The following is a 13,567-nucleotide window of genomic DNA, read 5'->3' as shown; positions in this document are numbered from 1 at the left end:
GCCTAGGTTAAGTCCCAAGAGTGAGCAATAGAGAGTCATTGCAGCCTAACTGTACAGAGCTTGAGCTGGGGTACATAGATCAAACACTGACAGGAGCATAAGGGACACAGAGTCAAGCCTTCCACACTTAGGCATCACCGTATAATGTTGTTAGCCAGTGCCCATCCTTTAAGGACAGGAGTATAGTAAGGAGCACGATGAGACATTCTAGAGTGTTTTTAATGTCCCTCAAAGCAGGCTGCTCAGCTACTATTTGGATCTTCCTTGCAGGAATGCTGCAGCAGGTGCTGCCTGTGGGACTTGGGGTGCTGCCTGATGGAGATGAGAAAGCCTTTAAGCGTTTGCCTTCCTTTAAAAAAAAATCCTCATTGCATCTCCGAGAGGTGCCCAGCTGGTGTTTATCCTCCACAGTAGTGCATCAGGTTATTTATCGTCCTATTTCGTGATGTATTTTATAAAGTCATGAATGGTTCATTAAACTAAGTTTGGGTATCAGTCTCCTGACAGCCACATACTCAAATTAGCGAGGGGGGGAGGGGTCCTGGAGGCCATTGGCATGGGTTCCAGCCTTGCAGCCTCCTTTCTCCACCTCCCCCTTCCCCTTCTGCCCTCCCTCCCCCGAACCCCTCCCCCTGGTTATTTAGGAGATTAGAGTTCATTAATTAAATCCTGTGCTTAGATCGAACTGTAACACTATTCCAATCACATTTATCTTGCAGGCGGCAGCGGAGATGGCAACCTCGCTGGAAACGCGCGGGGGAGCCTGAAGTCGGCAGCTGGAGACGCACTGCTCTGCGTGCTCCATCGCCCCGCCGCCTCGCAGACCCTCCATCTTCCTGCTCAGTTCCGGGCCAGGCTCGCCCCTGACCCCGGGGTGGGGTGGGGGGGCGGCTCCCGCTTCTCCCGGGGCTCCAGGTGGTTCCCCACCCCCTGCCCTCCGCGACTCAACTGCCTGGGTCCCCCCTCCCCCGCCACACACACTCACACGCGCCCGCGAGCACACACGCACGCACACACACACACACACACTCACACGCCAGCAGGCTGCTGGCCGCTCAATGGACCGATTTCCCCGGTTTCCCTGAACCCAGCCTAGCCCGGGATGAGAAACTGCAAAATGGCCAGAGTCGCCAGTGTGCTAGGGCTGGTCATGCTCAGCGTGGCCCTGCTGATTTTATCGCTTATCAGCTACGTGTCCCTGAAAAAGGAGAACATCTTCACCACTCCCAAGTACGCCAGCCCAGGGGCGCCCCGAATGTACATGTTCCACGCGGGATTCCGGTGAGTGTGGGCCTCTGTTTGAGCGCCCTGGGGTATCTCGGGTCGGTGGTGTGTTTGGGGGACAGTCAGAGAAGGGTGTTTGGGCTTCTCGGTAACTGCGTGGTCTTTTCACTCTTTTTTTCTGCTTCTACCTTCCTTCTCTACTTTATTTTTTAACCCAAAGCCCCCTAAAAGCCTTTGTCCTAATCGATGTGATTCAATTTCTCCTATTCTTCCTCTGCGTCCCCTCCCCCCATTTTAAAACTGAAGTATTTGAGAGAGAGAGAGAGAGAGAGAGAGAGAGAGGGAGGATTTTTGGACGGCGGGAGGGGTTGTTAAACCCTGAGATGGGCAAAGCAGGAGGTGGGTGCCCTGGCTGTGCGCTAGCGGCGGGCTCCGAAGGCCTGGCTGGGGCGATTTAATGGCGCAGGCGCCAACTGCTCTCACACCCCTCCCCTCCTCCCCTTTCTCATCTAATGACGCGCAGGTTTATTCTCTTGAAGCCCCTAGGGCTTTTTCCTCGACCCTTCCCCCGCTGCCACCCGCCTCCTCCTTTCCTGAATTTCTGCAATTCTACGGCCCCTGCGGGAAGCAAGCCTTCTGCTGAGGGCCGCCCACCCTTGCCCGGTCGAAGTCACCGCGGGGCGCAGCTCGGGCACAGCTCATCTGGAGCCCCACCCCTACCTGTGCCTGCAAGGAGCTCTCCCCACACCGTTTCCTGATGGGCGGGTGGTAACCACAAGCTGTACCCAGGGAGCCAAGCTGGGCTGGGGATGTGGAACCTGAAGAAGCCAGGCCTGGACAGAAAAGCCTGGCTGCAGGCAGCCTCTTGGGGTCTCCAGCTAAGGGCTGAGGGTGCAATCAGACTTGGGCTCGGGAAGGAAAAGGTTAAGGCTGGAACCCCCACCCCCACCCTTTGCCCGAGTCTCGAATTTCTTCTGCCCTTTCTCCAAAAATCAATTCACAGGGACTAGCTGGTAGCCGGGTCCGACCGGCGAAGGCTGCTGTCCGCGGTGCTGACTCAAAGTCCCCGCCGCGCTGCGGACAGCAACCCTGTACCCGGCTCCGACCCTGGATGTCTGCGTGACCGCCATCTTTTTTATGGTCTCTCTGACACCCGGAGGGCTGGACAATGAGGAAGAGTTTCCCTTTTTCTTCCTTTCTTCCGGGTGTGTGTAAAAGCAGAGAATGTGCCAAAGGAGAGGGACTGTGCGGTGGGCCTGCCCCTGTGCCAGCTGCTCCCTCCGGTTGTGGCTGGAGTTGTCACTGCTCCCTGGGTTCCCCTGGCTGAGGCCAGCGTCTCTCTGAACTCATGCTCCCTGGGTTCCCCTTGCTGAGGCCAGCGTCTCTCTGAACTCATGCTCCTCTTTAGGTCACAGTTTGCGCTGAAGTTTCTAGACCCGTCATTTGTGCCCATTACGAATTCTCTCACCCATGAACTCCAAGAGAAACCTTCTAAATGGACATTTAATCGGACAGCGTTTTTACGTCAAAGGTAGGATAGGGAGAGAGGTTGGTTTTAATTTTGTTGTTGCTTTTCATTTTGAAACTCAATAAGACAAACAGCACGAAAACAAAGCCAAAACCACCAAAAAGTAAACAAAAACAAGCTACACCTCACTTCACCTACCTGCACCTATACAGGCTTTGTCCTCTCCTAAATGCAAGAGGAGGTGATGAGTAGCCATCCTCCCAAATGTTTGCAGTGCCCCCGGGAAGGCTCAGGATGGTCAGCATCCTTCCGAATTTGGTCTCGACTGAGCACCATGATTTAAAGTCTGGATGCACCAAAGTTGTCTATTTTTAAAAATAAAAAAAAAGTACATTGCAAACAGAGGATCCCCTACTTCTTTTTTAAAAAATGTAATTATACGATCTTATTGAAACACAGAAAATATAACGCAGTCTTATGGCATCTCTAGTGGAGATGCCGGCCTAAATATATGTGTGGAAGCATGATTTTGTTTGAGTTTTGCCTGTTTGTTTTCAGGAAGGCCTTCCCAGCTTTAGTGGTTGTAGTAGACTTTTTCCACAAGAAGAAGTTTTGTCTTTATAGCTTGGTTTTGTTTGGGTGAGGGGAGAAGGAGATTAATGAAATCTCAGTGGTCCTGGTCTTAGAACCACAGCCTCCCACCCCCCGTGGTGGGATTGCTATGGCACTCCATGCAATGTGGGCAATCTAGTGTATTCATTCGTGCTGTGAAGACGCACTTCACAAACCAGCCAAGGAGCTGTGGTTTTTCTCGGCTATTTATTGTCACTGTACTTTTTGAAAAATTATAATCTACTAGCAAAATCAGAAGAAACGCACAGTTTCAGGAAACAAATGTTGGGGTACTTTTGAAAAATTATTATAATCATAGGATTATGATTACAGCTGTCTAAGTAGTTATGCTTACTTATAAACTAGTTTGTGGCCATTAATTGTAAACCATGGAAGGGCTTTTCAGCTCTAGCCTTTAGGATTTTCATCTAAATTTAATTTTGCAGACAGTCCAGATAGTTTTCATGGTAGAACACCTTACGCTAGTCCACACCAAACGCATCTCTAACTCGATTACAGTGTTTTTCTACACTGGGCTGAGCATTCCTAGCTATCAATCCAAAGAACGCTACCTTCTCAAAGCTTCCTGCTTTTCAAGCCATTTCTTAGGAAACCTTCAGTTAATTTCAGCAGTATCATCTGAAGTTGCCTTTATAACCGCTTTAAGAACTGTGCCATTAAGGAAACCTGAAGCGGCTGTGCTAGTCTGCCTTGTCCTAGAATCTGATAAGATTTCTTGTCCCCTGCTGTGGTTTCAACAGAAGGCACGGGAGTTTCACTCTGTCTTCTTGTCCCCAGAGAACGTGAAGCCCAGTGGCATGTTACCTGTCTCTGGACTATTTTAAGTACCTGAGACTAAAGAGGTAACAATTATACAGGGAGCTCCATGTCAAATCCAGCTGAAGTCAATTCTAAGTATCACTTTTCTCTTGGGTTTTTTTTTATTTTTTTGATTACCTGTATCCTACTATATTGTAATTCCATATAATCAAGCATAAAAAAATAGATCCATGCTTCATTATTCAGCAGGCCTTAGTGAGATTATCATCTCGTTTCTAATAAGTATTTGCCCATACCCACTGCCCTTCCCATTCTCATATTTTAATAATGTACCGACCCCTAACTTTTTAGTCTGTATTTGGACACCTGTAGTATTTTATATTCCTGAGCACTACACTCCAATAGCAAACAAGTAGTCCCTAGTTACGAACCTGAAGTCACTAATGTTTGTGCATTAATGTGGGCTCTTTGAGGCCTGTGTAAATTGTCTCCTTGTATTTTCTAACACAGTTTGGCATCTGCCTCCTCTTAATCAAATACACTCTTTGAGTAGACCGTAATACCTAGAAATAGTGGCCAAACTGCACATTGAATTTACTAGCATCCAAAGATTTCATTCAGAACTTGACAGATATATTGTCATGCCTTTACATTATAAAAAACAGGCCGCCCTTTGGAGTCCACAAATATGAATGGATGTTCATACTTGAATTGAATGTGCTTAAGATTCGTGTCTGACTTAAGTAGAAGCATAAGAAAGAAACTTGGTTCTTTTGAATGGAATGCATTTAATGAATCTCTTTTTATTTTAGGCAAGAAATTCTTCAGCATGTCGATGTAATAAAAAATTTTTCTTTGACCAAGAATAGTGTTCGGATTGGCCAACTGATGCATTATGATTATTCCAGCCATAAATATGTTTTCTCTATTAGCAATAACTTCCGCTCACTGCTGCCAGATGTGTCGCCCATTATGAATAAGCGTTATAATATTTGTGCTGTGGTGGGCAACAGTGGAATCTTGACAGGCAGTCAGTGTGGACAAGAAATAGATAAATCTGATTTTGTTTTTCGATGCAATTTTGCCCCAACGGAAGCTTTCCAAAAAGACGTTGGGAGGAAAACCAACCTCACAACCTTCAACCCCAGCATCCTGGAAAAATATTACAACAATCTTTTAACCATTCAGGATCGTAACAACTTCTTCCTCAGTTTAAAAAAGCTGGATGGGGCCATTCTTTGGATCCCTGCATTTTTCTTCCACACTTCTGCAACTGTAACCAGAACGTTAGTTGACTTTTTCGTTGAACACAGAGGTCAGCTAAAGGTCCAATTGGCTTGGCCTGGAAACATAATGCAACATGTCAACAGGTGTGTATATGTTATTACATTAACTCATACCCCACCAGATGGCAAATCAATATTGTAATCTGCTGGGCATGGGAGCTATCCAATTCACTAGATGTTGTGGTTAGTTTAGTTCTTGAGGAAAACTCTTATCTTTTTAATGAATGAGTGAATTATTCTAGTCAAAACGTTCCGTGTATTCCTAACTGGTAACCAAGTGCTAAATGAAAAGACTGTTTATCACTCACACCGTTTTATTTTTCCTTCCCCTCCTTAGTGCACAGTCACGGAATTGCCACAAAACAAGAACTACCCTTGTGCAAATAGGTATATCCCAGTGACGCTAGTGCCTAAATCATACAAAGCAATTTTTAAAGAAAATAACAATTTAAAAAGAAAAAAAATGATCATTGACTTTAAGTATTATTTTTTATGTTCAGGTGTTTGTAGACCTGTAGGATTGAGAACCCCCTGGATAAATCATAAATGGCATAATCTGCTTTAGTGATGAAATGTTTGCATATTTAAGGATCTCTGTGCTGTGCCTTATGGCTTGACAAGGAAACTGGATGAAGATGTAGCATTTTCATCTAATCCAGCAACTTTCAGTTCTGGCTGTTTATAAAAGTCGGTATTTTAAAATACAATATCACTACCTTGACTGTGTTTGACACTCACTCGGTGTGGTGAGGGGAGCAAGGGACAAGCACTAAGTGTGTTTTTAACAACTTCTCAGATCATTCCAATATGAAATCAGAATGAAATAATCATCCAGGGCCATTTTATAGGAAAGATCAAGTGTAGAGCTTTTTCTTTGAGTCGTCTGAGCATTGCCTCAACTCCCATGCCCTCCTATGTAAGGAACCCAGGCACACATCAGGTACAGATCTTATTATCAGTTCAAGTGGGTTCTAGAAGAACCGGTATCTAGATGTGCATGCTCTAATAGATAGTCCCTTCCTGTTATTTCCTAAAATCTTCCAAATTTATGATATGTTTAGTTGAGCTTCCATTGAAAGAGAACTTGTGGTCTAGAAAATTAATGTCTCCACAAGGAAAGGCAATTGTACTATTTATAGCCCAAGCTGGGGCCTTCTCTTTGAGAAGGTGCGTGTGGAGAATAATTACAAGGGTAACACACACACCCTGGTACCATTTCCAAGAATGAAGAAGTAATAGAACTTGACTCCGATATTTAATAACTGAATACAGCCCAAAGTCGTTACTGAAAATGGGGAGAACCCAGGTCACCTACCAACCTATCCCAAACCTCTCACTTTATCATTTTGCTCCCTTCTGTTCCATTTTTATTCAATTTTCATGACATTTCAAATCTCTTCTAGAAGGGGACAGACCAAGGTAATGGGGCTGGAAAGTGTTTCTATCCATGAAAACTAAACAGTCTAGACAAATCTAGCTCCCAGCCCTGCCTATTAACTTATCTGACTGACACCTTCAGCACCGCCACTGAATCTACATGTACTTATCATTACCAGGTACTGGAAAAACAAACACTTGTCACCCAAACGGCTGAGCACAGGTATCCTCATGTACACTCTCGCATCTGCAGTCTGTGAAGAGATCCACTTGTATGGATTCTGGCCTTTCGGATTTGACCCCAACACAAGGGAGGATCTTCCATACCATTACTATGACAAAAAAGGAACCAAGTTTACCACCAAGTGGCAGGAGTCTCACCAGCTGCCTGCTGAGTTTCAGTTGCTGTTCCGAATGCATGGCGAAGGGCTCACCAAGCTCACTCTGTCACACTGTGCCTAAGAACTCCAAACAGAAAGTGCCAAATGGCTGTTTTAAAAGTGCCCCCCCAAAAAAAACCAAATTGAATAGTCTCCAGAATAGAGCCCCAAAGACAATCCGGCAAAGCTTGTCTGCCACTCACACGGAAGGACGTCTCCTCTCCCTCGTCTGCACTGCTCTTTGATCGGTCTTAGAAGACTTAGGACGGGTGCGTTGAAACCACATGCGTTAGACTTGATTGGTAAAGGTGAGGTTGTATTGGGAAGTATGCTACACAGTGAATGACTTGAAATAGTTCCAAATTTGTATTTTAATAATAAACTGTCTCCCCTGTGGATGAGCTGCTGTGGTCCCATCCATGGCTGCCGTCTCCTCAGCCCTACTTGGATACAGTCCTCGTAATCAGAGAATGCTGGCCAGTTTCAGCGGGATCTATCTCCTTTGCCAGGGGGATTGGAGACTTCAAAAACAAAAACAAAAATCTGGTTTGCAGGTTTCTCTCTCTCTCTCTCTCTCTCTCTCTCCCTCCCTCCCTCCCTCCCTCCCTCCCTCTCTCTCTCTCTCTCTCTCTCTCTCTCTCTCTCTCTCTCTCTCACACACACACACACCCTGTTCCTGTTGCTCTACTACCATTGAATTTAATAATTTGTTAGGAATAGCTCTAGACTATCTTTGCTTGTATATGTTTGCATCTGTACTTGATGTGTGCAAGTCTCTGGGTGACTTGGGTGGTTCATGACAAACTGAACAAATTAAGATGACTTCCTCCGTGATGAATTCTTTAAGAAACGCCTCTTACCAAGTCCTGTCTTGTCCACACTGTTATTCTGCGGCAGGGTGGTCTGTGTGGGTAGAGAGGCCTACGCTACAGTACCTCTCTTTCTGTCACATGCCCATGCTGCGTGTGGCACGGCATCTGCTGGCATGAGTGCAGATGTGGCAGGTCCTACAAGGGCTTTCTAGCCTGGGCCTTCCACTATCTTGGCTCAAGCATTGATCTGGGCACTCTCTCAAAACATAGAGGCATTGAGCTAACTTAAAAACCTGGGGAATTTGAAGGAAGGAGAAGAAGCATATTTGCAAGTTATGCACTCTATAAAGCAGTGTGAGAAAAGAAGCTAGAGCTTCTTTTCTGTGTGGCTAATGTTAACATTAGTCATGTCAGATCCTTTCTGTGACATCCCCACCAACAGCCATCTAGACCTGCCTGCTTTCTTTGAGACAGTTGTAGATACTATTCTCTGTTTCCTCTGAAATCAAGTCTGTGTGCCTATACATTGAGCGTCTCCAAAAGAAAAGCCATTATGCAGTGGCAAGACTTGGTCCTAAATAACCTTTGGAATTTGAGATCAGTTGGCCATTGTTCTCAGTGTCTCAGCTGTATCTGTGGAAATCGCATCTCTCCCATCCCAGGCTTTTACACTGAGCAGCACTTTGTTCTTCCAGTTCAACCCCAAGCCTGGCCAAGTTGATGTTAAATTTTAATAAGAGTTTCTCTCCTCTTTCCAAGTGCCTGTGGAGCCCATTTGTTATCTGCTCTAGTGGGGCAGCTCCTTCTTTTCCAGAAATCTCATCTAGAATGCTAACAGTGTTGTAAACCCCTTTGAAAAATTGTTGCTATAGTTCAGACATCAGCGCACTGTCCCTCTCTGGGAAGAAACAGCCGTGCCTACAAAGAAGGGCAATAAGGAGACACACAGTCCTTATGCTACCTGGTCCCGAAGCTGGGTTGTTCTTTGGGAGAAGCTAATTCTGACCCAGATACAATCTAGTGAAAGAAAACCATTCAGATCCAAACACAATACCAACGGTGGCACATCTTACACTCTGTGAATGTCAATCATTCAGACAGATGAAAGGAAATAAGGGTAAATATTTCAAAAATAAGAAGGGTTAACTATACACCGAATAATAAGGAAATTAAAATTATAAGCCATTTTAATAATACTTTTAAATCCAATGATAATTTTATGGGCATGAAAACCACACCATGACTGTGTTCTGTGACTTTAACCACACCATGACTGTGTCTTGTCACTTTAAACCACACCATGGCTGTGTCCGTTCTCTTTAAAAAGCATGGGACACCATGCAGCTACTCTCCAGCCATGATAGGTTTGGGTCATGGAGAGACCGATTACAGGCAGAATTGCATTCATTGTCATCAGTATTGAAAGACTTGGCTATTCCTGAGCTCTTAGTTCATTTGGTTGGAGCTCAGGGATATTAATGCTGAGATTATCCAGGCCCGGTTCTGACTCCAGAGCTTTAATCTCAATGTGCCCATTAGATCTTACTAAATATAAATTCCGACTCTTTGCACTGTACAAGATGAAGTACCAAAAGACCAGAAAATCCCCAAAGCCAGTTCATTATTTCAAGATAGCCTATTTAAATTCGATCTCATCAGAACATTGCGGGTTTTGTTTGTTTGTTTTTAATTTGGGGAGGATTTTTAAATCTTACCACAGCCTTGTTCCCTAAGTTTAGACTAAGAAACCCTTCCTGTCTTCTACTGTTGCTTCCACTATACATTGAACAGGAGTACAAAATAGTAGGAAAATGGGCTTCTCTTCAGGACCAGAAGGGTTTGGAGGCTCGTTCATCCCTGCCTCTAGGAAGGATTTCTTGAGATGGTCCCCACATTCTGTTTATAATATAACAACAACAATAATAAATCATCTGAAAAAATTCCAATATAACCTCAAATTTACAATGCTAAAGATTCCTTTACAATGTAGATCCCTTCTATTTAAAAAAAATAAAATAAAAAACATTAGGTACAAAACATTGGCAAAATATTTATTGCCGTTTTCCCTGTATGGTAAAGGCCTTTCTGGCTATTTTTACTGTCAGTTGTACCCTTGACCTGCTGCTCCAACAGTTTGGAAATGTAGCCATCTGATGATCCTACAAAATCTTTCTGTTTTTCAAAACTGTTTCATGCTGTAAACCTATGTAGCCGCTGTCATGATAGGATGGCTCCCTTATCAGGAAGGCAGTCAGCATTTGTCAGCGCTCCCACTGTCCCCAGGCTTGTAGGCTCAAGTGCAGTGGCCAGAGCAGAGGGACCGTTGGGTTTCCTGTCTGTGCAGCTGTATAATCACACCCCGTCCTCCTTTGTCAGCCTCACTTGGTTGGGTCTGGTTTGTATATCTTTCTAATAGAAACAGTCTCATTTTTTTTTGGCTACTTAGAACAGAGTACACCATCAGATATGGGAATCAAGGCCACCACAAAGCCCCCAAGGATGTCTGAAAATGACTAAGTTACAGAGGAGAAAGGGAAATCCACAAACCCTTGGCAGCCTGCTCATTGCTGACCTGTGGTCTCATCTTTGTTCTTTGTGTCATGTGGATTCTGGGAAGACAGAGTCAAAAGATGGTTTTCATGACTCCCTCCCACATCCAGAATGGGGGTTTGTATATGAGTAAATGAAGCTGGGGATCAAATCCAGCACCTTGCACATAGTAGACAAATCCTCGATCATTGGTCTGAGTTCCCAGACTGTGTTCTTGTGCTAAGTAACTTTAACCATTATAAAATGCAGTGTGTTTAGTACTGTGTGTCCAGCAATGCTGAATATGGCCATCTGTCTCTGACCTGAACACCAGACACCTGACCATGGGCTACCGCAAGGATGTGTAAAAAAAGACCCCACGCACTACCCAGCATCCAGGTGCCAAGGCTATCAGTGCTGATGAATGTGAGTGCCCAGACAAAACCAAGGTTTCAGGGAATTGAGTGAACATAAGTACATACTTCCCAACTTCAGGCAGGGCACCAGACACTCAGGCAATCGCTCAAGGACCCTGTGGATACAGGAATAATAGAAAGGGAGGGGCTTCTGAGCTTTGCAAGCCCTTCTTGACTTTGCAAATCTGAAAGTTGAGATGTAGAGACACTAAGCAATTTTCCCCAAAATGTACATAGATAATTATTGAAGAGGTTATAATTTCACATCTTTACCTTATTGGTATGGAAGACATACGCAAAGAAAAAGAGTTTGGGTCTAGTGTCTTCGGAGTACAAATGTAATGGATAAGGCCTATAAGGGAGGAAGGTGAAAGATCACTAAATGTACCTGGCCAGGTACACCGCAGCAGCAGAGGACACAGTTGCCCAGTACATATCAGGCTGCTGAAAAACACCCACTCGCCCCTAAAATGAGAGAAAAGCCACTTGCTATATCATTGTCTGATAAACCTCAGTTCAGTTATTGGTGGTATAGAGCTGACAGCTGGAAATGTACCTGATAATATATTCATTTTAATAAAGTCTTGTTTTAATAATGTGTATGCATGATTTAGAAGACCAAGGCTGGAAGTGACTGTGCACTCTTCCTTGTATATAACTTCAGCAGGGGCCCCCGGAGTCAAGAAATATTTTCCACATTGTAATTGCAGCAACAGACTTCAAAATGTTGTATTGGTTTAATTCGCTAAGACTGTACAAAGCGTAGTGAAAAACTTTGGTGGTTCTTCATTCCTTTCCAATGACATTCTAAGAACTTTTCTGTATAGTTCTGGGTCCTTCTTTCTCATAACTGTTTGAATGCCTCAGGCAAACATTTGCTTAGCTTCTATTACTTCCCAGATGTGTATAACTGACCTTTTGACTACCGAGTCAGAGCTGTGTATGTGTGTTTGAAGAGTTCTGATGGGACACCACGGGTGCTGAGGATAGACGGCATCTTAGCCAGTCTGTCTAGGCCACTTTATCAATGGACCATTTCATCAAGGCCACTGATGAGTTGATACCAAGGACCAAAATGGCTAATCCTGCCTCTCTCGCCCTCTGACTGCTTTGCCACAAAAAAATATAACATTTCAAATGGAAAATGTTGTAGACTGTTGTTATTTGCTATGTAATATTTCTGAACATGTATTTTTATTGTGGAGATTTGTTAAAGATATGTGCTGCTGAATAGATGCTTTAATCCTTGGTGAAGCCTCTTCTCTTATTGTCAGGGTCAGCGAGGAGTCTACTGCTGAGTAGCTGACTCTAGTGGCGCATGACAACGGGGTGCTAGGGTTAGGACCTGGCGGGTCCCAATGATGTAGCAACAGCAATGTACATATTGAGCACCACCTTGAGATAGAATTCTTGCTCCTCAATCCACATTTTGAATCATTATACCCTGAGATAAGGCCTAACGTTAAGAAAAGAATCCCTGATTGATTCTGATGTGACATATGGAAACTAAAAGTGTATTTCACAGTCAAATATACAACATTCAGAGCAGCTGAATGCTAATCATTCCTTAAAGTGATTGCAGCACATGACAATGTAGACATAGTCTTAGTGACTCAACCGTCCACTTCTAGCCAAGCTAATTTCTGCTCATTTTTAAGTGCATAGTAATTTTTAGGTGTAGTCATAATAGATACGAACTGGCAGACAAAGTGGGGAGCGTAGCTTTAGTACTTTCACCCCAAGGCTAGTTCTTTATATTTCACTATGGTTCAAACAAAAGAGGCAAATCTCAGGTTATCCATCTTTATAAATGGACAAACCAAGAAACAGAGAACTTAAATGATACATTCAGATTCAATTTGGGATTCATTCCTCTAAAGTATTGCTCAGGTGGTCTGATTTCTCAAACTCGAATGATCCCTCAAATGAAGGAATGCCTTCAGTGCTGCGATATTTGAGCGAGAATGAAACCAGCCCCTATCCCCGAACAGAAATTTGTAGAACGAAAAATCTAAGACCAAAACAAAACACGTAAGCAAGGTGTTCCGGTATGACCAGCTGTCGTGTCCCAGGCCCTGCTAGGGAAGGGAGCACTGACCTTATGAAGTTTCCGGCCTTGCTTCTCTCTTTACTTCACACATGAAAAGCCCTTGATCACCACAGGTACCCAAGAGCACCTTTGATTTCTCTCTGTGGGGTTGAGAAAGCGGTTTCATCTCTACTGTGCAGCTAGATGTTTAACAGCTGCTCTGGTAAACTAGTATTTACAAGTTTCCATGCGTTATGCAACCACACCAGATCCAACTTCAAGCTACTAATTTAACATCAGCCAGCTCAAATGTGCCAAGGCTCCCAAGAGCCAGCATGAATTAGCTTAGACATGTGAGCTGGTTCCAGCACAGCACTGCCTGAGCAATTCTGAATCAATGAGTACCAGTTAGAAGCTGGTAGCAGTGGCTTCGGGGGATGTTAGAATGCCCGTGTCAACAAGACAGCAAGTCGGCCTTGGTCAGTTCACTAATTCCTATTTTAAAAAAAAAAAAGAGCATGTTATTATGCCCTTTAGGTTAAGGCCCAAAGATGTCCAAATATTTCTTAGCCATGTGGTGATGAGAGTCTCTCAACAGGTCCTCAGCTTAGGAGATTGTCAGCCATGGCTTTCCTAATGTCAAAGTGTGACCTT

The 13,567-nt window shown here is 44.3% G+C and overlaps 1 protein-coding gene across 1 annotated transcript; it reads left to right on the top strand.

Moving 5' to 3' along the window:
• The first annotated feature begins 522 nt into the window (after window positions 1-522).
• Window positions 523-12,132, top strand: St8sia3 (ST8 alpha-N-acetyl-neuraminide alpha-2,8-sialyltransferase 3). Its single transcript, XM_075968484.1, has 4 exons — window positions 523-1,281; window positions 2,633-2,755; window positions 4,897-5,454; window positions 6,927-12,132. The coding sequence occupies exons 1-4, from the start codon at window positions 1,103-1,105 to the stop codon at window positions 7,207-7,209; spliced, it is 1,143 nt and encodes a 380-aa protein (XP_075824599.1). The 5' UTR covers window positions 523-1,102; the 3' UTR covers window positions 7,210-12,132.
• Window positions 12,133-13,567: the final 1,435 nt, after the last annotated feature.

This window comes from Microtus pennsylvanicus, chromosome 4 (genome assembly GCF_037038515.1).
Source record: "Microtus pennsylvanicus isolate mMicPen1 chromosome 4, mMicPen1.hap1, whole genome shotgun sequence".
NCBI classification, from domain to species: domain Eukaryota; kingdom Metazoa; phylum Chordata; class Mammalia; order Rodentia; family Cricetidae; genus Microtus; species Microtus pennsylvanicus.
This window is presented reverse-complemented; position numbering and strand designations above follow the sequence as displayed.